The sequence below is a fragment of the Aythya marila genome (assembly GCF_965140915.1).
Source record: "Aythya marila genome assembly, chromosome: 1".
Classification (NCBI taxonomy): domain Eukaryota; kingdom Metazoa; phylum Chordata; class Aves; order Anseriformes; family Anatidae; genus Aythya; species Aythya marila.
In genome coordinates, this window is record NC_139042.1 from 121,958,728 (window position 1) to 121,985,330 (window position 26,603).

At 41.1% G+C, this 26,603-nt stretch overlaps 1 protein-coding gene across 1 annotated transcript in view; it reads left to right on the forward strand.

The window, feature by feature from the left end:
• Positions 1–1,742: 1,742 nt before the first annotated feature.
• Positions 1,743–26,603, forward strand: part of SLC22A15 (solute carrier family 22 member 15) — a 38,960-nt gene continuing 14,099 nt past the window's right edge. The window contains exons 1-8 of the mRNA XM_082766541.1: positions 1,743–1,987; positions 13,977–14,189; positions 20,226–20,358; positions 21,440–21,604; positions 22,667–22,796; positions 24,497–24,712; positions 25,403–25,543; positions 26,325–26,410. Coding sequence (XP_082622667.1) covers positions 1,901–1,987; positions 13,977–14,189; positions 20,226–20,358; positions 21,440–21,604; positions 22,667–22,796; positions 24,497–24,712; positions 25,403–25,543; positions 26,325–26,410 — 1,171 coding nt within the window. The 5' untranslated portion in view covers positions 1,743–1,900. The remainder of the gene's footprint in view (positions 1,988–13,976; positions 14,190–20,225; positions 20,359–21,439; positions 21,605–22,666; positions 22,797–24,496; positions 24,713–25,402; positions 25,544–26,324; positions 26,411–26,603) is intronic.

The following is a 26,603-nucleotide window of genomic DNA, read 5'->3' on the forward strand; positions in this document are numbered from 1 at the left end:
CTTTTGCAGCATGTATGGGTATGCCTGAAGCAAACACAGTAATTTTGGCACAGTCAGGACCAGAGGCTGCAGGAGCTGGGGGTGCTATCCCAGCTGAGCTGTGCAGGAGCATTATCTGGAAGGCAGCAGTGAATGAAGGTGAGTACAGCCTGCCCGAACCACTGATCGAGAAGGAGGCAGAGCCTGTGGCTTGGGTAGCTGCAAGGCAGCATGTAAAATACAGAGTAAAACCACTATACAGGCAGTTGAGGTGGCCTGAGTTCAGAGCAAAAGCAGCAGCCCTTCCCAGTGCTGGACAAACTGGGTTAAAGCTGCAATTGGCACAGAGTGCAACTGGCTTGACTGGGAGGGTGTGAAGAGTGGGGGAACATTGAGCATCCTGTGCACCAGAACACCTCCTCTGCATCTTAGCCAAGTAATAAAATGAGACAAGTGCGGTTGGATGAACACCAGAAAGGTCCTGACATTTCAGAAATCCTTTGCTGTTTTGCCTTTAATCAGTCTGTACTAAGCCTCAAATATGAAAAGAAATGCTTAGGGCAAAGGTGAATTTCATAGTAAGAGCAAATTGCTTTGACGCGTGTCAATTTGCTGAGATTTTTATGGCAAGGAAATGATATTATTTTCCAGGCCCCTGGCATGGCACTAAAGGTCACACCTCACAACACAGCTCTCGTCCTTTTTTTTTTTTTTTTTTCCCCAGCTGTTGTATCCAGGACAAAAACCACAACAGGCATGAAGATGTCACTGCCGCTTCTTGGTATTGCCAGGATAAAAAGCCTCAACAACCTAGGTTGTTGCATGTTCTCTAAAGTTTATTGTGAATTTGGAATGAAAACAGATAGTGAAGAAGTTCATGGCCATTTTGAGTGAATATTGAGTATTACACAAATGCATTTATCTCCCTTCCCTTCTCAGTAGAGTTCACATTACTTCACAAATCAGCCTCATTACTTCTAAATGAGAACTTCTCCCACATGTTCACCATGCAGGCTCTCCAAAAAAAAAAAATACTTTCCATAAAACACAGCACAAGTACTACAGTTTTATGAAGACACCCATAACAGCGGGTATGCTATGAAGTATAATTACAGAATATCCCACAGTTGAGGCCTGTCAAGATACAGGACTATGCATAAATTTACAGGCCTTAAGCAGGGTGCCCTGTGTGGGTACAGCTTCTCAGGCACAGGGCTAACTGGTCAGTGAAGGTGTGAACCCACTGAGCACAGACTGTAACTGAGCTTTTGCTCTTATGAAGAAACTGCATCAGAGGTAAAGTGCTGTGTGGAGGCTGCCAGAAAACCGGGAGCCACTTCATTAGCAGGGACTCAGAGCACTCTTCCCATTTAGTTAGCATGCTGACACAGGTCCGTCTTGGTCTCGAGGGGTCCAGCGCATCACCCTTCCCTTATTTGCTTCCAGAAAGCTGAGACAGGAGCTGCTGTGCCTCACAGGCAGCACCCAACTCCCCCCGCATCCATCTCCCCAGCACTGTGCCTGCTTGCTGTAGGCAACCCAGCCACTCAAAGTATCCCACATTGCCCCCCTCATGGACCCCTCAAACACCTCACAGACCCCTTCACTGAACCCTCACACGCCCCTCCCCGCCTCCCTCCCGAGGGCAGGCTAATGGCAGCCAGAGAAGCCCAAGCCCCTTCCCTTCCTTTCCCTCTCCCCCGTCGCCATCTAACGCCCGCAGGCGCGCCTGCGCCAATGCTCGCAGCAGCCGCCATGGCCGCTCCCCTCCTCGGCGCATGTGCTTGAGCGCCTCCTGCTCCTGCTCCTGCTCCTGCTCCTCCTCCTCCTCCTGCTGCTGCTGCTGCTGCTTCTACCACTGCTGCCGCTTCTACCACTGCTACCACTGCTGCCGCTGCTCGCCCCGGCGCAGCGCAGCGGGATGGAGGTGGAGGAGGCGTTCCCGCTGGTGGGGCAGATGGGTCCCTACCAGGTGTACCTGTGCGTCCTGCTGGCCGTGCTGCTGCAGGTGAGGGAGGGATTTCTGCCTGCCGGACTGGGAGGTGGTGGTGGCTGCTGGCACAAGTGCTGCCAAGGTCTGGTACTACCTGGCCTAGGCTGGTGTTTTCGGGGTGGTGCCTTGGTGCAGGAAGGGTTGCAGAGGTAAAGGTGCTCGGTAATGCCTACGGGTGTAGGAGCTGTCACCTAAAAAGCTGATGGGCTGTGACTGCTCGTGATATGTCATCTTGCCTTGACTTCATCGTCAGCGTGTTTCTGTGTGAGGTGTTTGGGCAAGGCTCAGCCTTTCAGGTCTGTATTCCTGCGAGATTCAAAGTGCTTGTAAGGTCAGTGATGGAAACAAAATGCTTCAGTGATAGAAACAGAGCCCAGTGTAACAGCAGAGCACTATATTCAGGGACCTGTGAACCTAGTGATGTGACCTGCTGGCAAGTCCGTCCGTACTTCCTGCTTTGCTTTGTCTTCATGTCCATTCCCAAAGTTGCGTGGGGAGATGAGGACAATACATGTACATTCATACCTTGCCAAAGGGATAAGGTACAGCTTGAATCTGACAAAAGTTCGCTTGACTCCATTCTAACTCGTCCAAAACTTGATGGTAGTGAGTTCAACTAGGTTTAGCAATGCTGGATTACTGCCACTGTGGGAACGTACCAGCTGCAGGAGGGAAGAGGGGGGGACTTAAAAACATCCCTCCTGCTGCTGTCCAATATCTTCTGGTAATCTACAACTTCCAGTCGTGAGCTGTGAGACTGAAGATGTCTTCTGTCAGCCAAGGGATTGATAACAGTAGTAAGAAACTTTGTAAGGTGACCAAAGAAACTTCATATGCCCAGTCCTGTCAGCTGGGAATTCTGTACTTGCTTGCTAAGATGATGAATGGCAAATGCCTCGTAAGTTTCAGTTTCCTTGTACTGTTTTTCCTCTTTTTCCATCCATGATTTAACTTATTTATCTTTTAAAATTAAGCACTGCTTAGAACTTGATGTTCTGGCTGACTGGCTAGATGACATGTATGCTCACTGAAGTTGAGAGAGCAAGGAAACAATACTTACTTTTTTCCTTCCAGTGGTGTCCGTGTTTTGGAACAAATAGCAACTACAACGAGTGCTCTGTACTCCAAGAGGGTTGGGTAGTGTGGTTCAACTGTCCTGTAATGCCTTTTTTATTTGTTTGCTTTGTAATGAATTAACTTTTATTTCCTATGGCAGAAGTAGACTGCCATGGGAAATACATGAAGTATTTTCACAAATCACAGGGCAAATTCAGAATATTTTTTGGGGGGGGGAGGGATGGAACAGGTGTACAGATTTTTTTTTTATAATTATCAAATTATTTGATCTTTTATTCCTGAATTTTACCAATGAGGATCACCCCCTGGCTCATACAAACTCCTATGCCTGCACAGATGTGAAGCACAGAAAACACTAGGGAATTAGATGTGAAGCATGTTCCCTTTCAGTCTGTGGGTAGGTTCAGATTTATACCACTGGCTCCTGCTTGAGTGGCTGATTGCTTTCTGTGTTCCTTTATTGGTGCCAGGTTATGTAATGTGTCACTGGGATGTGCTAGAGTAAGTCTGAAGGGAGGTGCCATGGCTGGTGTTAGTCACTTGTCTGATTTATTGTCAAGTTCTGAAGGACAGACATGAAGGTGTAAGTAATGTATTTGGTGTGTTTGATGTGGATTTGGGTAATCATGGGCTCTCAGTGCCTCAGACACACCATCTAGCTAGAGGAAGAGAACTCGTGTTAGTCTGTCAGTGCCTCTGCCATGGACTGACTGTTCCAATTGATTGCTTGTTTCCCTGTTCCTTCCTACAAGCTTCCTCAGTTGGCTTGTGGTTTCTGTGTTCCTACCATATTTGTAACAAAAATATTTCTATGTTCTTAAAAGTAACAATACCACAGGGTGAAAATCGGTTTTGTCTTAAGGCTGTATCAGATGAAGGGTCTTGACAATGTACTAAGCTTAAACTCTGTGCTTTCCCTACTCCTTAAGATTCTCTGCAGACTTTTTGCTTTCCATGTGGAATTCATGCTTTTTCATCTCTGGATGTTTCTGATCTATTGGCTTTCATACTACTTTGTAGTTCTTTTCCCTCATCTTGCGGTGTTGGTCTTTTTTTTCTCTTAAAAACTTCTACAGTGAACTGTGTGTAGCCCTACTGATATGCCCTGGTAAAGCCTTCACGTCTGATCTTTGAATTCAAAACGCAAACATAGTTTAGCTCACAGAATTTCTTTGAGACGAGTTGTACTGAATGCTGAAGTTTGTATGAGTGAGACTTTCCACATGGCAGTCAGTTTTCACACAGGCTTTAGTGAACTGGTGCTAGACCTGTGGGATGAGCTGACACTGGAAAGAAAACCCTCCAGGTTGCTTGTAGGTGGAAAATTGTCTCTGTATGTCATCTGTGCAAAATTAGCCAAAGTCTTGTGGGCTGCTGTTGTTCAACTTTGCAGGGTATTCGATTTCACTTTCTTGCTGATTCTTTTGTTCCTCTACTACCTGCTGCTGTTACTCATTAACTTGTTGGAGCTGTTACTGCACTGAACTGTGTTTGGCTTATTTGCTACCAGCTTGATGAATTTGGAAGACTTTTGGATGTGTTCTGTAGCAGTGGTTGATATCTTTATAGTGGCATGATGATAGCTAAAGCAGAGAAATATTTTGTTCCATTATCTATAGAATTAGACAAAGGCCAAACTTATCTGAAGGATATGGGGTTAGGCTAATTGTATGAATTGCAGGCTGCATTAGTCTTGCATTTCTAGTGCATCTTCAAGACAGTTAGACAGAGGAATAAAGTGAGCTGATAACTCTTGGAATACTTACAACTTTACTTTGAACTGAAAGTAGGTTCTCGACACCTATTGATTACTAGAAAAGTGCTCACTACATGTATCCATACATTATTAAAGTGGTGTCTTGTGTTTAGTGTGTAGCAACATTAGACAATCTCACATCTGGATCAGATGCCTGAAGAGTGCACAAGTGTTAAAAAATAAAAATAAAAAAAAAATGTTTATTGCTCTCAATATATGTAGTTGAAGGAGACTTGCATTTGCCAGTGAACCTGAATTACAAGATTGCTCAAATCTGATCTGAACCGAAACAGAAATTGAAGAATGGCAGTGTGTTGCGACTCTGCCTCTTTTAAAAGGCTTCTTTAAACCTTTTGGAGTTAAAAAGGGAGGTCCTATTTGCAAGCCTGACAAATGCTTTGTGGAAAGTTGGGTTACATGTGCCTTGCACAGTGATATGAATAATTACCTAGGGTGTTGTTTCTCTCTGGCTTGGAACTATTACTAACTGAAGGGAAGATGGAATAAGAATTAGTGTAGATGGAATTAGTGTAATCAAGTTTCTTGAAGAATACTTTGCCTTAAGTTAAAACAAAGTCATTGTTGATGCAGTTGCAGCATGATTAGAATATCATGATGCAGAAAGCTGCTCTTTAACCAGCCCATCTGCACAAATGTTCTGAGGGAAAGCAGGTACTTGGGCACATAGCTTAAGTAAGGTAAGTTCTTTCTGAATCCTTAGAAATAATTCAGAAGGAGCAGTGTCTGGCTCCACATAGGATACAGAAGTGATTCCATGGCTTAACTCTCTTTCTCGACAGAACATTTCTTATTCATTCAGAAGATGAAATACAGGAAGGTGTGGGAGCACACCATCAGTCAGCATCTGTAATGACACTAATAAAACCTTGTCAGTGAATCTTTTCAATGCTTGTTTGAGCCAATTATGGTGTTCTTTGAACTATGTGGAACTGGTCATAAACTAATACAGTTCAGTCCCTCCTTGATGAGGCATACTGTTAGGATCATATCTGAATAGAAGGCACAAAACAAATGTGAAGTGTAATGAAAAATTTAAAGTGAAGGAAAGAATTACGCTTGCTAGCATAGGTTGCTAAAGGTGTTCAGGGGCATCATGACAGATGCTGTTTGCCCAGAGTTACTTGCACTGTAACTTAGACATAGTTCAACTTAAAGTCTTAGAGTCTGTAAGGTATGTAAGCAAGGCAACAGGTATAAAAAAGCTGTACGGAATTGCTGTGTGACATTCCTTCACTTTGATTACCTCACTATTTGGCTGCTTTTTTTTCTTAAAATTTATGGGAGAATTTTTAAGTCCCTTTCCTGGGAAAGCAGTTGCAGAATGTACATCAGATGTGTGCAGCCACTTGTGTGGAAAAGTGGTTTCAAATGTGGCAATACAAACAGATAAAGTACAGTCCCAATTTTAATTTCTTGAGGTGAGCTTCTTATTCCCATATATTTCATACATTGTATCTTAAGAATATGCTTATACTAAAGAATACAAGGACTTCTACTTCCCTTGTGGAAGTGATGAAGGTTTCTAACATAGTTGCAGCTCTGAATATAATGCCTTGGTCTGGTCCTTTTTCCTGTTCGGGTGGAAAAATATTTTGTGTGGGCAGAAGTACATAAGCTAACTACACTGCAAGACACATTGCTACACATTTAGTTAAGAAATGTTCCTACCTGAAAGTTGGCAGGATGTGTGAGTAAAGACCAGTCCTACTGCTTGCTTCAGTTGGGTGGGGGGACCTTTTATAGGAAAAAAGGTTGTTATTTGGTCACGTTTTTGATTTTTATTTCATGTGTAATGATTTAGATGCTAACTGAGACTTCCCAATGCTTTAGTGGAGTTCTTATCTAGGAGAAGAACCAGAAATATAGTCAAGACTCAGCATGGTCTTTCGGTAATACTTTCAGATCCTTAACTGTTCCTTAAAAGAAACAATCACTCATCTCTTCTGATACTGCAGCTAGGACATGAAAACGTGAGTGCAGCTGCTACAGACACTGCATTATATTCTGCAGAAAGCATGAGATAACAAAGTTATGTTGTGATCTGCTTTGTTAACAGTGGGGTTCTTAACTCTCAGGTATAATACAGAAGTCTGAAGTCCAGTAACTTCGTCCTCATTGATTAATGTTAAGTTGTGAACTTGATATAATTTTTTCCAAACATGCTAAATGGATTGGGGGGAAGTAGGAGTCACAAATTCCGTATCAGCTGCCAATACCTGTCTTCCCTCAAGATTTTGTCTTAGTCCAAGCCAGTGTATCATCAATACAGCTAAGCTTTAAACATATGCTTATACACAGAATTATGATCCAAGCAACCTTGATGCACAGAAGAAACATGAGCTGTAACTTTAAGAACTTCTCTTCATTAGCTGGATCTTAATTACAAAGCATGCATAGTTGACCTCCTATTTTTAGGTGGTTCTGCATATCATCGCATAGTTCCCAGGTTTTCTTGCTCTTTTATTGATCACTACATTCACTCTTTGCCACTGAAACCTCATGTTTTTTTATGTACATTTCCATATAAACACCTCTGGGCAGCTTTTGCAAACTAATTTACAAGGCTGGCTTCAGTTTCTTTGCAGTTCAGTCCTGAAAGGTTCCTGTTCAATGTGTTGTTGAAAGACCTTACCAGAATTCTTCCTGAAGGATATAGCAAGAAGCGTGAATTTTGGGAGAAACACACAAAAGTGAATATGCTGAGGGTATGGATGTCTCTTTATCGACTGGGAACGGAAGGCGACTTGGAGGCATCAGGTCAACGGTGCCTGGCGTCTTTCCATCTTGTATGGGAGATGGTGGTGATGGGGTTATTAACAATGAAGCTACTGTTACATAAAATATTTCGTGCGACGGGATGGTAATTAGCTGGAACAATCCTGTCTTCTGTTATTAATCAAGACGGCTTTCAGCCCTGCAAATTCTGTTGGAACAGTCAGCCTATCTCTGAGCACCTTCAGAAGACAAGCCTGGGAGTTATCATAGACAGTTCTACCGGATAGCAAAGACTATGGATTAAATATATTTACTTTATGACACACCAGTTCCCTTTCCTTCTTCCCTGCCCTTATGTACACACACTGTAATCTTCCCGTGTTTTGTAGGCAATAAATTTTCAGTGTTTTTCCACTAGCAAGCCACATCATCATTGCTCTCCTCACTTCTCTCCTCATTTTAGAGAGTCTGATTTCCTTTTCTCTCAGCTGACTTAACTGGTAGATGTGTCGTTGGACTCAGAATAATTGTTTCCAGTTTGCACATGATTGTTTCTCTTTATTTGACCCAAATAAAGTTCAGTGCACTCAAATGAGTTTATTAAAAGAAAAATATGGAAGTAGTTAACATAGTGACTTGGGTTTATAGGTCACGTTGTGGTTCATGTGTCTTGATTCCCAAAAGTAAAATCTCTGCTCTTTGCAAGCAGCAGCTGAGTGGACTGGAGGCCCTTTGGAGGAATAGCATTTGTTCTCTAGGTTTTTGCCTGTTTACAGTCTGGTCTCTGATTAGGTTTGAGAGGGAGTCAGGTCTTCTGTCACCAATACTTAACCTGGGTAAACAGTGTATTTGTGTTTGGTTGTTTTCCTAATCCTGGTGGGTTTGGGAGGAAGGGTGTTTCGAATTTGCCTTGCGAGGCACAGTGAAGCTTTTGAGATCCCGGGGCAGGGAAAGCTGAGAAGAGTTCTGTCCCTAGCTTATTCCAGCTTCCAATTTGTGGCACGCTGTTCAATTATTGGTGTGTTAAAATATTTAGAGAGAGAAAGGCATGAGCTTTTAAATCTCTTTGAATTTTGCAGGCCCCCTACAGACTTCCCACTGAAGATATGAAATCCTTCCCCAGTAAATTGAAGACTGCTGACACTTTGGTGTTTCTTAATTATTTTTCACGGAACCTCTTTAAAAGTAATTCAGGGGCTTCTGAGTCTTGTGGACTGGAAATTGGAAATCACTGGTTTAGGCAGTTCCACCACAAAGTTGGAGAAACTACTCTTTCATTTCTGGAAATCGTGTTGCTCTGAAGTAGCACTAAAACCAAGGCTCTATTTAAATTAAAAATCCCTTATCCTCAGGCAAGTCCTTGAAATGATTAAATGAATGAAAGCAGCTGATACAAATGTCAGCAGCGTCTTTTAATCTGAATCTTTAAATAGCAGAAACTTCTGAAATGATCAGCGTATGCTTTTAATTGCATCTTTTTACAGAGTTAAGTGCTTTAGTCGTTTGGTAAAGAGGAGGTCCAGGCACAGCCAAGGATGTGCTCTTTGCATAGCCTTAAAGTGCTCTGTTTGTGAGACCAAGATGCTTTGGCAGTGCCCCAAACCAGTACGCTGAGAAAGGTGAGAGCCTTGATCTCTTCTGATGCTGGCCCTGACTCGGATGTGTTGATTGCCAAAGCAGGCTGGGAGATAAAGAGAGAAAGAAGGATCAAGATGAAGTGCAGATGGAAGAATGATCTCGCTTGTGGAAGCAGGGCTAAGCTCTGACACCTGCCAGTTTACAAGTCCTGCCTCTTTACCAGCAGTTGCTGATTTATCCTTCACGTAATCCCGTTGTGTCATTGAGACAGTTCAGTCCTGGGCTGGTACGTAGTCAATTCCTAACCTGGACTAGGAACCTCTGCCACCTTTTTGCCTCTAATACACTAATACAATTTAACTTTACTTCTGTCCAAATAGGAAGGTGCAAGAGTGTTTATAGTGCTCTGCATAATTTTGATCACCAGTTCTTGTTTTGCAGCTTGGTTCTCTATCTTAGCCATGTGTGAATGTTTAGAGAACTGCAGGGTTTTATGTGGATATTCTAACAAGGCGCAAAACCTTTCTTCCTGCCTTCTGTTTTTAAAGGCAGAAAAATAGCAGTTTGATACTACACTTTCCTCTTTCATGTTCAGAGACCTGTCAACCTATGACGCAAGGTTTGCTCTATTTCCTTTGCAGAGGGGATCCAGTCAGAGCAGTGGCGAATCCTGTGCCAGCCCTCTGAGCTGCAGCATATGAGCCCACGCTAGATAGGTATGCTTGCCTTTGTAGTGTTGTATGTCATCCAGCATGCTGTGAAAATGCAAATGCTTTAGGCTATGCTGCCTCAAACTGTTCTCAAAGCAGTTCTGGCCTCTTGTTTTTGGCCTGCCAGTGTGCATTCAACTGCTGTGTGGTTCAGAGATCTGGCAAACCTCCTGACACCGAGCTTGAAGCTTTACAGGGCAAGACTGAGTCTTCTTTTTTTCTGCTTGGTGTACTTCCTTTATAACACATCAGAAGCCCTGTAGCACTCGGTTCTCCAACCTAGGTTTCCAACAAATTCCAGGTCTCCTTAGTATTATGTTTATTGCCTGTACTTCCTACACTGTTTTGGGGAGAAAAAAAAATAAATATACACACACACATATATATATATTTATGGTCATCTTTCATGTTCCTTTAGTAGGTAGCGTTCAAGATGTTAGTTTATTCAAGGGATTGATGTGGCGGGGAGTCTATGGAGGTCTTTCAAATCCTGTAAGCTGTTTCATCTGTCCCTGAGTAAGTCTTGTAAGTAATTGTCTTGCAAGATTTTGGTACAGTACAGGACTGACAGATGACCCTTTACCAGAAAACTTGTCATCTGTGTATCTGTAGTCCTATGGGGAAATCTGGCTTGCAGGTTGTAATAGCAACCTGTCACTGAAGGTAAATTTTTTTTTTTGGTTATGTTTTTCATGGGGAGTGTTTCTTATCAGAGTGGATTTGGAGTTGTTAAGTGTCTGAAAGATTACATTGTGTTCTTCTGCACATGGCTCTTCTTCATTTTGTAAATACAACAGGACATATAATTGTAGTGTGCTACTTTTTCTCTTACTCTGCTACCAAGAGAAGAAAGGTATTTTGACAGAACAGCATGCTGTCAGCATAAGATAATAACTTTGCAACAGGAAAATGCTTCTAGGGTTCTTCTACACACACACAAAAAAAAGGTTATTTGGGGAAAAAAAAACAAACAACAACAAAAAAAAAAACCACGTGAATTAAAAGGCAAATTGCCCTTTTTGGAATAACTCTAAGCAGATGAGTTCATCAGGCTTTCAAAAATAAGGTGGCCCTCCAGCTTTTCATCTTCTTGTACTGTGTTCAGGAGAAATGACTTTAACCCAAAAATGTAAATTTCTTCATCAAGGCTTTTACCAGATCAAGGTCATTCATTATTCCTTCTAAATTTCTGCCTTCCCCTTAAGGTGTAGTTTTAATGTTTCTGTATTTGAAATGTCAGAAGCTAGTGGCTTGCTCGTTGTTTTGTTCAGCAGTGAATGCTTCAGCTGATATTTGTGTAAAACGTCTAGCCTGGTTGTGAATAGCTGGTGAGCTGATTAAGAAGTGCTTTCAAACAGTATAGTAGAATTTAAGTCTTGCTTTTGTTCCATGGATAAATTATATTTAAGTTTTAAATGATTTTTTGTGTTCTTCATGAATGAAACTGTGTAAGCTCTTTCTTTCTCCCCCTATGCTAGTTGTATTAGAGATTCTACTTTTTTTCTTCAAAGTCATTTATTAGGAAAATGACCATTGAGAAAGCTAGTCAAGAAGTTGCAGGCAACGCTATTAATATTAATTTTAAAATTTTAAGTTAAACTGTTAATGAAGTAGCAGTAAATGATTGACTTAAATTCCCTTTACTTAGCCAAGAAAGTCAAAGTAGCAAAGAAAGCAAAAACTTACAGGTTATTATGTTGTCTTTTAGTAAACCTCTATACATCACGGATTTCTAATCTACACAGACACTAAGTTTTAACCTACAAAGAATAGAAACGAACAGAAGAAACTTGAAACTAACAGAACTTCACTCTTTCTCATCTGTGACTATGTGCCGCTGCCTCTTCCCCTTGTGCTTGGTGTTTGTCTTGATTAATGCAGATCAGTGCATGGAAGTCTGTGGGGAGCTGTTAGCATCCACGTACAGCTAATTAATACGGCATATCAATAGCAGGTATTAATTAAGTGACACATAAATTTGACTTGTAGTATGTATTTGCCATGGTACACATAGTATAACGTAACCATATTACACCTTAAGTTGTTATTAAATGCCATCAAAACAGAATAAGGTATTATGTATTCATCACCGGTCTAAATAAATGTGTTACTGCTAAGCACCAGCATTTAGTGCTCTTAAGAGGAGAACCCCCAGATTCATTTAAAAAAAACAAAACAAAACAAAAAAAACCCATACCTTTTATTTCAGTGTTAAAATTGTATTTTTGTTCTTTTCTTTTGTTATATATTTAATATAAAAATGTAATATTTTGTTATTGTATTATTGTTCTTTGTAAGCTTCAATATTTATTGTTCTTTGTAAGCTTTGAGTTTGCTTGGTCATGTCCTTAATACCACTTCTAGAAAATGTTTCTGGTCTTTTGAATTGTAAATAAACTGGGATCGGGGAAGGCTGTGTGTTGTGTTTGTTTTTTTCTGCTTTGCAACATAATTAAGAGGATTTACTATACCTGTTAGCCAAAGTAAAAGGCAAATAATCACTAGAAAAATCAGTCTCTTCACAGCAGTGACTTCATTGAACGTGAATATAGAAAAAATAGTGTTTGATAATATCAAAGCATGTCACCATCTTTGAATATTTTTCTGATTCAGCATATTAATTCAAAGTGTTTCTATTGTTCTTTCCTTGCTTGCTGCAGCTGCTAGGATGCTTAAGGCTGACTTTTTTATTAAAAAAATATGATGTTTCTTTGTGTGCCTGCAATCATTTATTTTTCAATTTATTCTTCTGTAGCTGGGGTGGGCTTCACTTGGAGCAAAAATGAAAAGTGTTCAGCTTTCTTTCCCTAAACCAAATGCCTGGAAGATTTCATTTCCTGAACTACTTCAAAAATGTTTATTATTTCAGAAGACAAAAACAAGGATGTTACCACTCAGTCCTGACATGGAATTGTCTGCGTGAGTCAGAATATAGGGATGCGCCACAGATCATGACCTGTAATTCTAATTTCTCAGTGATTTCAGGCTCTTCCTGAGGACTTGAGAGTACTGTATCCACACATCCCTAGCAACATACCCACTCAGCTTTTTCACTCCACCTTCCTCATGTAATGTTAGTCATTGCCTTCTTTCTCAGATGAGGTCTTTCACTTTTCATCATCTGTTTAGAAGTTGTTCTTTAGTTTAAGTAATATGGTTGACAGACTGTGGCTTTTTCTTCCAAATTCCTTTTGATTTCCATTTATTTTTATCCTTAAAAAGGAAAGAGAATGAACTTTTGAAGCATTTACCTCCTAGCACTGCAGCAGCAGTTTGTCATGTGGAACACAAAGGAGCTGATGGAAAGAAAATACTTGTGTAATAACTCAGTTTTTGAATATTTATTGATCCTATCTACATTCTCTTCAGTTCTGAGTATTATTTGTGTAGCAGCCTTATGAGAGGCTACACTTCCAAGAGGCATGCTCTTTCCAAGAACACACTGAGGAGGTGCTGGTAGCAAAGCCAGGACTGTATTCAGGAGGTGGCTGAAATGGGGTTTGAGGGACGGGGTGGCATGAAGGATTTCTTTCATGAAGAAGGTAATAGTCAGGAGAAGCAACAAGATCCTTTTTTTGTCAGGAGCTACAGTGATGAGTTATTAAGGGCATGAGACAAGAGGTAGCTTTGTTTGGGGAATGGCAGAGGTCTTTGATTTGTTGCCACCAACTCCTTTTCTCTCAGATTTTTTACCATGAGTTTTCTGTGGCAAAACTCATAGCTCCTCTGTGTTCAAAGAGGTCTAAAACACTGGGGTTTAAGGTGAAGTTGTAATGTTCTAGACTGTTAAAGCAGTGGCCTGTGAATGCTTTTCTGGGCAAGAACCAGTGACCCTACTCCATGCCAGGTTTAAAACATCCGGGTTTCCAGCAGTTTTATTTATATTTTCCCTAAACAAAGCCAGCTGTTAATTTCTGAATGTAGGCCTTGTGTGGGTGTGTAATATATATTAAATATATATCTGTACATTTGCATGCATCTCTGTCTTTATTGATAGTAAAAAAGATTCACAGGAAAAAACAATTTTGGTAAAAGGGGTAGGAAGAGTCCTATTTCATATTTTCTTTGGATACTGTTTTGATCCAACTGCAAAGGAAGCATTGCTTGGGTGTACACTTAGCATCTGTGTTCTTGTCTTTCACTTCAGCTCTATGTGGCCACCGAAGCCATCCTCATTGCACTGGTGGGGGCAACTCCCCCTTACCACTGGGACCTCGAAGAGCTCTCGGCTAACCAGAGCCATGGCAACCAGTCAGCGAGCGAGCAGAGGGCTTTTGGGGAATGGCTCCTGACCGCCAACGGCAGCGAGGTTCACAAGCACGTACACTTCAGCGGCAGCTTCACGTCAATAGTCTCTGAGGTAAGTCTGGAAGGTGTTTTGCTGCCTCGTGTGTAAGTATTAAATGGCACTCAGGGAGTATGGAGCAAGCTGGTGGTACTGCTGCTTCTCTCTTCCCTATTAGTGCATGTTTTGATTAGCAAATGAAACAGGTGCTACCTCCAGGTAGAGAACAGGTAACCTATTCATATCCTTACTGGCAACAAAAGCTACGTTTGTTTTGCAATGCAGATCTTGACCAACACTCTGCTCCAAAAGTACCCGCCTTCTCCACATGGGAGATGCGTCTCGGGTCTTGTAGCCTGGTTCCACAGTTGAGCTGTAATCACATAATTGCACTAATATGTTCAAAATCCTGTGTGTATCTCGAGCTATTTCTGGCCACCTTCTGCAATTTCCTTGGTAAGAAAGGCAATGCATCCATCATGCAATTAGCAAGCAGTAAAGATATGGAGAAGAAATTACTGTTCCTTTGCTGCTCCAGGTATGAGGGAGGACATCAGCAGTGGGGAGCAAGGTGGACAAAGCAATTGCATATGTTCTATCCCAAAATAAGCTTTAGCTTTATCAGTGTGGCCTGTTTTGTAAGTGTCCTCTTTCATGGTCTAGCCACAGCCTCTAAAGGAACGATTGCAGCTTCCACGCTGTTGTGTTCAACACTTGCCATTCTTGCGGCCTTGAGTATTTATTAATGCCATTCTTCTGTGCAGGAGCCCCATCTGTCTGCAGCTGTTATGAGACCTGAATTTAGCACTATACAACTAAGTCAAGCAGAGCACTGCTTGATAATTCATGGCTATTGACCGAATGCATTAATACTGTTTGAATTAGTCCTGTAAAGTACTTAATGTTATTGGTTATGAGCATATTAATAAAAACTGCCAGTTTGGGAATAGTACCGAGCAATTGTATACAACAGGCATTACTTCTTATTCTGGTAATGAAGTGGGTATGAGTGCTAATGCCACTACAGAAATTAAAGTCCTAATGGACAGTAGCTTTTCTTTAAGCATAACTTAAAGCTAATTGTCAAAAAGGTTTTAAAATCTTTTCTGGCCTTTTCCTGGTTTGCTTTTACTTTCTCCAAGAATTGTTTATTCTCTTAAACTTGACATGTGAGACATGTTCATGGAGCCTAGCAGTGGCTTAGGATATAAATTTTGTGAAGATACGTACGCGTTTTAGTTGCACAGGTAAGAAATGCAGGTAAAGAACGAAGTTTACTTGAAAAAATACAAAATTAAGAAATATCTCATGACATCTGGTACATTAAAGAACTTCAAAGAAGAATCTGAACTTTTCAGTAAAGGCCCATGCATATAAAAATCCTGTTGCCTCTCCTGTATTCCATAACTAAGATACAATTTGTTCAGAAATTTAACTGTATACATGGTACATTTGAAAACTGAGTTAACTATGAAGTTCTTGGAGTATTTTTTCCAAAATGGTCTGATATTATTTTGGGGATTTCTGATTGCTAAGCGGTTTCTATACTGATGTATAGAGAAGTTTTTTCTGCATTTGGGGAAGATATTTTTAATGCTTACTTTGTGGCATAGCTTAGTAATAACTTGACTATTGCAGAAGTGCTCTGAAAAATATTTTGATGTAAAAAGATGCATAGTATTCCTTTTTTTTCAGGAGAGAGGCCTCAAGTCCTTTAAAGGGCTTCTTTGTCACTGTGATTAACTTGCAGAACAAACCTTGCTTTGCCACAACCAAATTTTGCCTTGATCTCTGAACAGTTCAGAAAGTATTTATTGACATAGTATCTAGTGTTGGCTGTTTTTTAACACTTATACCAAAATTAGAGAATGATTCTTTAGCTCTTATGAACTTAACTGTGTTATTTCAAGTTAAAATTAATCTAATATAGGTAGGAAGGGGGATGGGGCTGAGGCTAGGATTGTTGGGGCTGTGCCAGGGGGAACAATGGCAAGGCCGGAGGATAAGGCAATGGCCCAGCTGAAGTGCATCTACACCAATGCACGCAGCATGGGTAACAAACAGGAGGAGCTGGAAGCCATCGTGCGGCAGGCAGGCTACGACTTGGTTGCCATCACGGAGACGTGGTGGGACCAGTCTCATGACTGGAGTGCTGCAATGCCTGGCTATAAGCTCTATAGAAGGGACAGGCAGCATAGAAGGGGTGGTGGTGTGGCTCTCTATATTAGAGAGTCTTTCGAGGTTGTAGAACTCGAGGTTGGGAATGACAAGGTCGAGTCCCTTTGGGTTAGGATCGGCAGGGACAACAAGGCTAGTGTCCTGGTCGGGGTCTGCTATAGACCGCCGAACCAGGATGAGGAGACGGATGAGGAATTCTACAGGCAGCTGACAGAGGTTGCAAAATCATCAGCTCTTGTACTCGTGGGGGACTTCAACTTCCCTGACATATCCTGGAAGCACAACACAGCCCTGAGAAAGCAGTCTAGGAGGTTTCTGGAGAGCGTGGAAGATAGCTTCCTGACACAGCTGGTTAGTGAGCCTACCAGGGGAGGTGCCCCGCTAGACCTTCTCTTCACAAACAGAGAAGGACTGGTGGAGGACGTGATCGTCGGGAGCTGTCTCGGGCAGAGTGACCACGCAATGGTGGAGTTCACTATTCTTGGCGAGGCCAGGAAGGGGACCAGTAAAACCGCTGTATTGAACTTTCGGAGGGCTGACTTTGAACTGCTCAGGACACTGGTTGGTGGAGTCCCTTGGGAGGCGGTTCTGAAGGGCAGAGGGGTCCAGGAAGGCTGGGCGATCTTCAAGAGGGAAGTCTTAATGGCGCAGGAACGGTCTGTCCCCACGTGCCCAAAGACGAGCTGGCGGGGAAGAAGACCGGCCTGGCTCAACAGAGAATTGTGGCTTGATCTTAGGAGGAAAAAGAGGGTTTATAAGCTTTGGAAAAGTGGGCAGGCCACTAAGGAGGACTTTAAAGAAGTAGCGAGGCTGTGCAGGGACAAAATTAGGAAGGCCAATGCTCATCTGGAGCTCAATCTGGCTACTGCCGTTAAAGATAACAAAAAACGTTTCTATAAATACATCAACACAAAAAGGAGGACTAAGGAGAATCTCCATCCTTTACTGGATGCGGGGGGAAACTTAGTTACAAGAGATGAGGAAAAGGCGGAGGTGCTCAATGCCTTCTTTGCCTCAGTCTTTAGCGGCAATACCGGATGTTCTCTGGATACCCAGTACCCTGAGCTGGTGGAAGGGGATGGGGAACAGGATGTGGCCCTCATTATCCATGAAGAACTGGTTGGTGACCTGCTACGGCACTTAGATGTGCACAAGTCGATGGGGCCGGATGGGATCCACCCAAGGGTACTGAGGGAACTGGCAGAGGAGCTGGCCAAGCCACTGTCCATCATTTATCAACAGTCCTGGCTATCGGGGGAGGTCCCAATCGACTGGCGGCTAGCAAACGTGACGCCCATCTACAAGAAGGGCCGGAGGGCAGACCCGGGAAACTACAGGCCTGTCAGTTTGACCTCAGTGCCAGGAAAGCTCATGGAGCAGATCCTCCTGAGAGTCATCATGCAGCACTTGAAGGGGAAGCAGGCGATCAGGCCCAGTCAGCATGGCTTTATGAAAGGCAGGTCATGCCTGACGAACCTGATCTCCTTCTATGACAGAGTGACGCGCTGGGTGGATGAGGGAAAGGCTGTGGATGTGGTCTACCTTGACTTCAGCAAGGCTTTTGACACTGTTTCCCACAGCATTCTCCTCAAGAAACTGGCTGCTCTTGGCTTGGACTGGCGCACGCTTCGTTGGGTTAGAAACTGGCTGGATAGCCGGGCCCAAAGAGTCGTGGTGAATGGAGCCAAGTCCAGTTGGAGGCCAGTCACTAGTGGCGTCCCCCAGGGCTCGGTGCTGGGGCCGGTCCTCTTTAATATCTTCATCGATGATCTGGACGAGGGCATCGAGTGCACCCTCAGTAAGTTCGCAGATGACACCAAGTTAGGTGCGTGTGTCGATCTGCTTGAGGGTAGGAAAGCTCTGCAGGAGGATCTGGATAGGCTGCACCGATGGGCTGAGGTCAACTGCATGAAGTTCAACAAGGCCAAGTGCCGGGTCCTGCACCTGGGGCGCAATAACCCCAAGCAGAGCTACAGACTGGGAGAGGAATGGTTGGAAAGCTGCCAGGCAGAGAAGGACCTGGGAGTGATGGTTGATAGTCGGCTGAATATGAGCCAGCAGTGTGCTCAGGTGGCCAAGAAGGCCAACGGCATCCTGGCTTGTATTAGGAACAGCGTGACCAGCAGGGCTAGGGAGGTGATCGTCCCCCTGTACTCAGCTCTGGTGAGGCCGCACCTCGAGTATTGTGTTCAGTTTTGGGCCCCTCGCTACAAGAAGGACATCGAGGTGCTTGAGCGGGTGCAGAGAAGGGCGACGAAGCTGGTGAGGGGCCTGGAGAACAAGTCCTACGAGGAGCGGCTGAGGGAGCTGGGCTTGTTCAGCCTGGAGAAGAGGAGGCTCAGGGGTGACCTTATCGCTCTTTTTAGGTACCTCAAGGGAGGCTGTAGCGAGGTGGGGGTTGGCCTGTTCTCCCACGTGCCTGGTGACAGGACGAGGGGGAATGGGTTTAAGTTGAGCCAGGGGAGTTTTAGGTTAGATGTTAGGAAGAACTTCTTCACTGAAAGGGTTGTGAGGCACTGGAACAGGCTGCCCAGGGAAGTGGTGGAGTCACCATCCCTGGAAGTCTTCAAAAGACGTTTAGATGTAGAGCTTAGGGATATGGTTTAGTGGAGGGCTGTTAGCGTTAGGTTGGAGGTTGGACTCGATGACCTTGAGGTCTCTTCCAACCTAGGAAATTCTGTGATTCTGTAATGTGCTGTTATAATAAATTTTCCTGGATTTTTTACACTTAGAGGAGTTGATTTGTGGTCACAAGACTTGCTTTAGAAGTGATTTTTATCAGAATCTGGACACCCTATTACTAACTGTCAGTAAATATGTCACCACTTAAATGACAATTCAGAATGAAGCACATACTGAGAGTAAGCAAATTATGTTCTATTATGTTCTATTATGTTCTTGGAGCTTCTGAATGATTTTGTTAGCTCCCTAATCTTGGTGAGGTAGTTTGTAACTGAGATGTGAAATACTATAGGCATAGCTAGATAGGATATCTAATTGGGCTTTGGTATTGGAAAAGGTACTAAAGAGAGGATTAGTATTATTGCAGGGATAATGAAGTCATCACCAGTTTACCAGCACAAGAAGAAAAGTTGGGTGTCACTGAAAGGAACTATTATTTTGAGATTCAAGAGGAGTAGAAAAATAATACAAGATACAAGATAAAATAATAGACAAGACAAAATAATACAAGATACAAGAAAAATAATACAAAATACAAGTTTTTAGAATAAAAAAATGCAATCGTTTTTGAACAGTGAGAACATAGCATAATTTAATTCTAGATTTTTATGGGAGGAAGGTTCAACCTGAAAGAGGAGATTTTTTTTGAGACACTGAAGTCTATAAGATCATATGAGGGTCAGGTGTGTGTTCAGAATAGAAAAGATCTGGAAGTTACAGAAGTTACAGAAAGTGGACTGTTTTTTAAAAAAAAAAAAAAAAAAAAAAAAAAAGGCAATGCCACAAAACTTGTCTAAAACTACCGAAGTGTTTCTCAGTGATGAGACAGTTCATAAGGAAGAGAAGATTGTTTCTGGATGTAAATGACAATGCTTTATATTGCATGGTGTGCCTACACACTTCAGCAATATATATCAAGAGGTAGGAATGATTTTACTTAAGAGAATTATATGAGAAAAGGCAATAAAAGGGAGAGAGAGGGAAGAAGGCTGCAAAATTACAATATCCCATGAGGGACTTATTCTTGAGTTCAGAATGAAAGACTGTACTTGATTTGGGGGAGCTATGCATTTGGTTTCTTCCCATCCAGAGTCTGTAAGGCAGTATTTGTTTCAGTGACTGATGACTGATTGAATGGGATGCTTAGGGGACTTAAGAAAGGTTTTATCATCCTGAAAGTATGTCATCCCCCTCCAACTATTGCAGAACCAGTTTTACTCTGGTTCATTCTCCTTTTTTGTCTCCATCCAGTGGTTTTTAATTGGCAACACATCGTACAAAGTCAGCGCTGCCAGTTCTTTCTACTTCAGTGGTGTGTTTGTTGGAGCAATTTCCTTTGGCCAGCTCTCAGACCGGTTTGGGAGGAAAAAGGTCTATCTCACAGGTAACCAGAAATGGTCTGTTTCACAGGTAACCTAACAAAATGAATGATGTGAAGCTGTCCTGTTTCTGAAGATGAGTGGCAAGAGCCTAGTTTCTGCTGAGAGCTTGATACACAGCAGCTGAGTTACATGCTGTGATTTTTTTGTCCTTCCAGTACACTTGATTATACTGTCCTTCCAGTGTATTTCTGGGGACAAGAAATCAAAATTTGACTGTTCAGTCAGCATCTGAGCATTTGGGAGATGTTCTGGGTTTAGGAAGTGTACCATTAGAGCTTACATTTAAGAACTGAGTATATGCAGTGGTTGTCATGCTTGTGGGATCTCCTCATGTTGCAATAAATATTCATGTTAATTTGTTAGCAATGTTCTTTCATGTGTAATCTGCTGTGATTTTTTTCACATTTCATCTCTTGGCTGCATAATTTAATTTTCATGTATTTGGGTTCATCACTTTAAACTTTGTAAGTTTTTGGTTTTGTTACTGTCCCCAGATCAAAACAGCATTTGGAACTTCATGTTTTGTGTGTGTGTTTATAAACTTACTTGTCAGTGGATAAGTATGTAGAATTAAAACCAGTGGCTTTCTTCAAAGCAGCAACCTAATTAATTCAAAGCAGATAAAGATGAGCCTGCTATGCAGTGCAAACTTCCAATACACTGTCCTCTGATTAAGCTTCTCATCTCTAGCCTATACGGAGTGCTTTCCAAGTATGAGAAGAGGTATTTTGTCATATGTTTAGTCTGTAAACTCTTGTATGGGGATAAATATGAAGCCATTTTAGCTGGAGCCCTGCAGTAGTTCTGAGTGTTTGAAAAAAAAAAAAAAAAACCTTCAGTGAACTGAAGTTCAAAGTGTAGTACTGCAAATCATGTATCAAATAATAATCCTAATGTTCCCCTGTTATGATATTGACTTTGGGTACTTTTTGCCTGAACTTGTGGCATGTAGCAGTGTTTTTCAGTTGTTGAATGGGTTTGCTTAAAACATAAGTCACTGAAAATCAAGTAAAGATGTTAACAATTGCTTCTGTTTTACATGAGATGCTCTTCTGAAATGAAACCTTTTGCATTGTTTTTCAGGTTTTGCCCTTGACATCTTGTTTGCCATTGCAAATGGATTCTCACCCTCATATGAATTCTTTGCCATGTCCCGATTCTTGGTAGGGGTGATGAATGGTGGGATGTCGCTGGTGGCCTTTGTTCTTCTGAATGAGTGTGTTGGTACTGCATACTGGGCGTTAGCAGGTAAAATTTGAGTGTCAATGTCTATTTTCAGAATTTTTAGATTTATCATGCACACCACTTGAGAGATCCCAAAGCTCACTAGCATTTGCCAAGTTCATTCTACTCACTTGAGCATTTGTGTAACAACAATCTTTAAGCCTTCCTTTGTTTAATATGAACTATAGACAAGCACAGTAGATAACTTGGCCATTTGTATTTCTGCATCACCCAAACTGACTAAGGTACTTCAATTGAAACAAGTCTCCTGTGGATGTTACACACCTAAATACGCATCTGTGGTTTATGATAACTGATCTCTATCCATCAGGATCTTGGGCTATTCAAAGCAGCTTAGTTTGTTTATATGATACATATTGGTTATTTCACTCCTGGCTATTCTCAAAAAAAAACCAACCAAACAAACAAAAAAAAAACCTTGTATAATGGGAAGATGATACAACTATTGTTAGCACTCAAAAAAGAGTTGTCCCATGTGTTAATCAACCTTAGATCAAATGATACAGATGCCTTTAACTGCCCTGCTTACTAGCGTTGAAGCTGTACTTCAGATATGATGACTATATGCTGTACTGTTTAGGTACAGTCTTTCTTTTTGGAGTGACTTCCCAAGTCTCTGACAAGTGGCAAAGAAGTGTTCTGATGAGAGATCAGTGGCTGTTTTAAAAGATTATCTTGCAAATCATGAGAGCTACAAACGAATACTGTATATTCCAAAAAATACCATTTTCCACTGGTTTGTAGTATTTTTTACACGTAGAAAAATGAAACATTTACATTTAGAATTACAAAACTTAATTATTTACAGGGATTTGAGTGAGGAGACTGTAGAAGGGTGTTTCTTGGGCTTGTCTTGATCTTTGTGATTAGGTGTAATGCGTCTACTCCATATGGGTGAAGGACAGAACATTCTTCAGTCAAATAGCTGTGTATTTGCCTGTATTGCTGAGTTAATTTTTTTAATGAAGTGTTAGTATATGTATGATCCCACATGTTGGGAGTTAGCAGTGCTCCTTAAAGGAATGATAATGATGTTTTGTTCTTGTTTCTTTTATTTTATGTTAGGATCTATTGGTGGCTTGTTCTTTGCTGTGGGAATTGCCCAGTATGCTTTATTAGGGTACTTCATTCGATCCTGGAGGACTCTGGCTGTTGTGGTTAACCTGGAAGGAACAGTAGTCTTTCTTCTCTCTCTGTAAGTTATTTTTCAAACTGAAGTCCTTCAAGGAAGATGTCAAAAATGAGAGAAAATACAATTAAGTCAAGGAGCTTTTCTAGGATGGTATGAAGTGCTGTAACTAAGGTATCTCTCTCAACCTCTACCACCCTATGTTCTGTGCTTACTTTAAATTGCAGTGCTGCAATATCTGAAAACCTAAGCATATGTTGCATTGTCTGTGCATTATTACTGTAGATGGGAACAGTCTTGAGTAGTATAGAAGAACATCCTGATCTTTCACTGGTATGTGTAGATGCTTTAAACTGTTGTCTGGTGTGCTACAAGATGCTGTATATACATTCTAAATGATACAGAAACATTAATATGTTTATGTAATAACATGATATTTCTTTTATAATTCTGCTTACATGGAAGGAAGAGCATCAAAATTGCTTGCACATACAGTCTCAAAGGTGACATGTAAAACAATGGGCAGCTTTCTTTTACTTTTTTAATATTGTGATTAGTGAAGAAGAAGAAGAAGGCTTCTTAAGGTAGTTGGGCTTTTTGTTTGTAGATTTCAACGCTGAAAGGTATGATGCAGTGTGATCTTTCTCATATATTTTCTGACAGTAAAAACTTAGTGACTGAGGGAATAAGTGAATTTTAGCTTCTGTTTAAACTTGTTTCTTTCCTTCCAACATATGTAACATTAGTAACTAACTTTGTGTTAAACAATCAAAATGTCCTTTCAAAGGATGCATCAGAACTCAGGGAGAGGTCTTGAAGGTTGTAAGGTGAAAGGCAGACTTGACATTTCTGATACTTCAAAACTTAAAACAGTGGCATTTCAGGCCTTTTAACTTGTAGTTTAACTTTTGCATATGTTTGATTTTTTTGAAGTGCTTTATGTATGGGACTTCAGAGCTGTTTCAGATTTTTTCATTCCAAATTTCACACTGCTTCCCACCCACATTGCTTTAAAATGATTCTTTGTAGGAACTATTACCAGAGTTTTATCATGGGAAAGAAAACACATTCATTTCTAAACCCTTATTTAAAAAAAAAAAAAAAAAGATGATTCTGTGCTTTTAAATTAATGATCTCACTTCTGGTCAGAGAGAATCTTTGAAGTTCTGGCAAAAGGTTGAAGTTTAAGTTAGTTCTGGGAATCTGAAAATAGTATGAGATTTGTTTTGTAGGCTGTGTTGGAGTTATAGACCTATCAGTTAAACACTGTGTATGGGGAACAAAAGCCTGGTCTTTGTACAGCTTCTGCATTGCTCTTTATGGGAGAAAATTTGGGGAAATGCTGAAACATGAGGAACAGGAGATAACTAGTCAGTGTTGCAAAAAATATCTTACTTTTAGTTATATGGTGCCTCTAATTGATAGTTTCACTAGAATGAATCCTGATGATATTGCAATTTATAGTATTGTGTATGTATGTGTGTAGACATATATATGTAATTTTTCACTATCTAAATTACATATGAATCATGTTCCCTCTCCTTTCTACATGTTTTGTCTGTTTCAGTAAGTGAATTCTATACCTAAAGGGCTGTTTGAAAAAAAATCTGTTATGTTGAAACATATTTCAGCCTTATTTCCATAGGCAAGCCTAGCAATGTAGAACAGAAAAGCCCTAAAGCTGTCTCTGATATATATATATATATATATATATGTCTGTGTATTTATGATACATGTATTTTAAAATCAGAAACTGTGTGTTACAGATTCATTCCAGAGTCCCCCCGCTGGCTATACTCGCAAGGCCGGCTGAATGAAGCAGAAGATGCCCTCTACCTCATTGCGAAGAAGAACCGCAAGCAGAAGTACACTTTTTCATTAAAACTCCCAGCAGAGAGAAGCCCCAGAGAGGCTGGCAGTTTTTTGGATCTGTTCCGATACAGGATTCTCTTGGGACGCACCTTGATCATGATGTTCACCTGGTACTTGAAATACTTTGTAGGCCCAGCAGTGTTTAATGAGAGCGTGTATTTTCTTAAAAGAAAGGGCTACCAGTTGTTGCCAGGGCTAGCAGTTGTAATATGGAGCAGGAACCCATGACGCTACTGCTATTTGCTACCAGAAATGTAACTCTCCAAAAGTACCTGTTGTGTTTTGGGGAGTTCTACTAGCCCTGAGCTTTTTATGCTGTCACTTCGAAGTAAATGTATGATAGGGTATCCAAGTCCTATGGCGTTGCTGTTCACACAGTTGCTTTTATAATGTGTATTCTTGGGGGACGATGTATTAAGAAAAAAGTCATTATTTTGACAGCAGGCAGTGTAGTGCTATATTCTTTTTGCTTTTCTAAATTCTTAGTTCAGAATAGTCATTTTTTGCTCCATAAATGAGAGTTAGAAGATTGCCTTGATGATTTCCTGCAGAATGAATTAGTGACCTGTTCCTTTCATCTCCATAGAGAAGTCAGCCAGTCAGAGTTACAAAAGAAACATGAAAAATCAGAATTTGAGAATGAATAAAAGTGTACTAGAGTATAGAAATTAAAGGAAGGCAGAAAAACTTTAGGCGTATTATCTGAAATACTAAATATATTATATACTGCATTGTGCCAGACCAATGCTTTGACATGGCAGTCAAAGATACAGCTCTGATACTACTTTTATCTTTTACAGGTTTGTGTGCAGCTTGGTTTACTATGGTCTTACCCTTAATGTAGGTGACTTAGGTGGAAGCATTTATGCCAATTTAGCCCTTTCAGGGTTGATAGAAATCCCAGCATACCCGATCTGTATTTACTTGATTAACCAAAAATGGTAAGTATGAAATTCTCTTAATGTGTTTTGTTTGTTTTTTTTTCTCACAGATAAGTTTCCTGCATATTGTCTCCCCTATTCTATATCCACAGTATGGGGCTTCATGCTTCAATTTTAGTAATTCAATGTATACTTCTAAGAAATCTTTTTCTTTTTTTAAACTTGAAAGTGCCACTGATAGATCTTTACATCTAGTAACAGTTTAATGACAGTTCAACTTTTTCTCAGCAGCTCGTTTTATTGTTAACAAGTTGTCTAAATTTGGTTCAAAGATGAGGCTGATCTGTCAAACCTAGCTGTGCTGACTCTGTGCTAACACAAGATGGCATTCTTCTCACCTTTGTCTTGTAATTCCCATTCTCACTGTTAGGTCAAAGTTGTACCTAAGCTCAGCTGAAGCTGTTGTGTGGTGCCATGTAATAGCTGCTCTGTGTGTGGATCTGTGAGCACAGCTGTTGAGTCTGATACCTAACCTTTTCCTGATTCATGGTACTCTAGAGAATGTCTTTCATTTTTTGTGGAATTCACCTGCCAGTCTCCTGCGTGTCTCTTGAGCAGCTTTACATACGTACACACAGTGGGAATGAAATAAAAATCCTAGATTGTCAGCCGCTGCATGAGACTTTCTCAGTGCTCATCTTAGTGAGAGTAGCGGCAATTTGTTTAAAAACAGTGAGAGAGGAAATGTTTGTGGGAGATGGTGTTCAGCATTTCTGGCTGCAAGTGAAGAGACAACATGAATTTAGAGGACTCACTGGTTATATCCCTTTTTGGACATCAGGTTTGGTCGAAAGCGAACATTGAGTGCATTTCTGTTCCTGGGAGGATTGGCTTGTCTTATTGTCATGTTTCTTCCTAAAAAGAAAGGTAAATGTTTCCTTTTGTTTCTGGAGTACTTTGTAAGAAGTTGTAGAACTCCTCATCTCGCAGCCTAAGAATTTGTTTGTTGTTAGAGCCTTAGGTTTATACCACATGCAAGTCTGCAGTTTTAAAGCTAACTCGTAGAATAAGCAGCAGCCTTCCTAAGATCTTAAGAAATGCTTGTTGAAAAGGTGTGGAT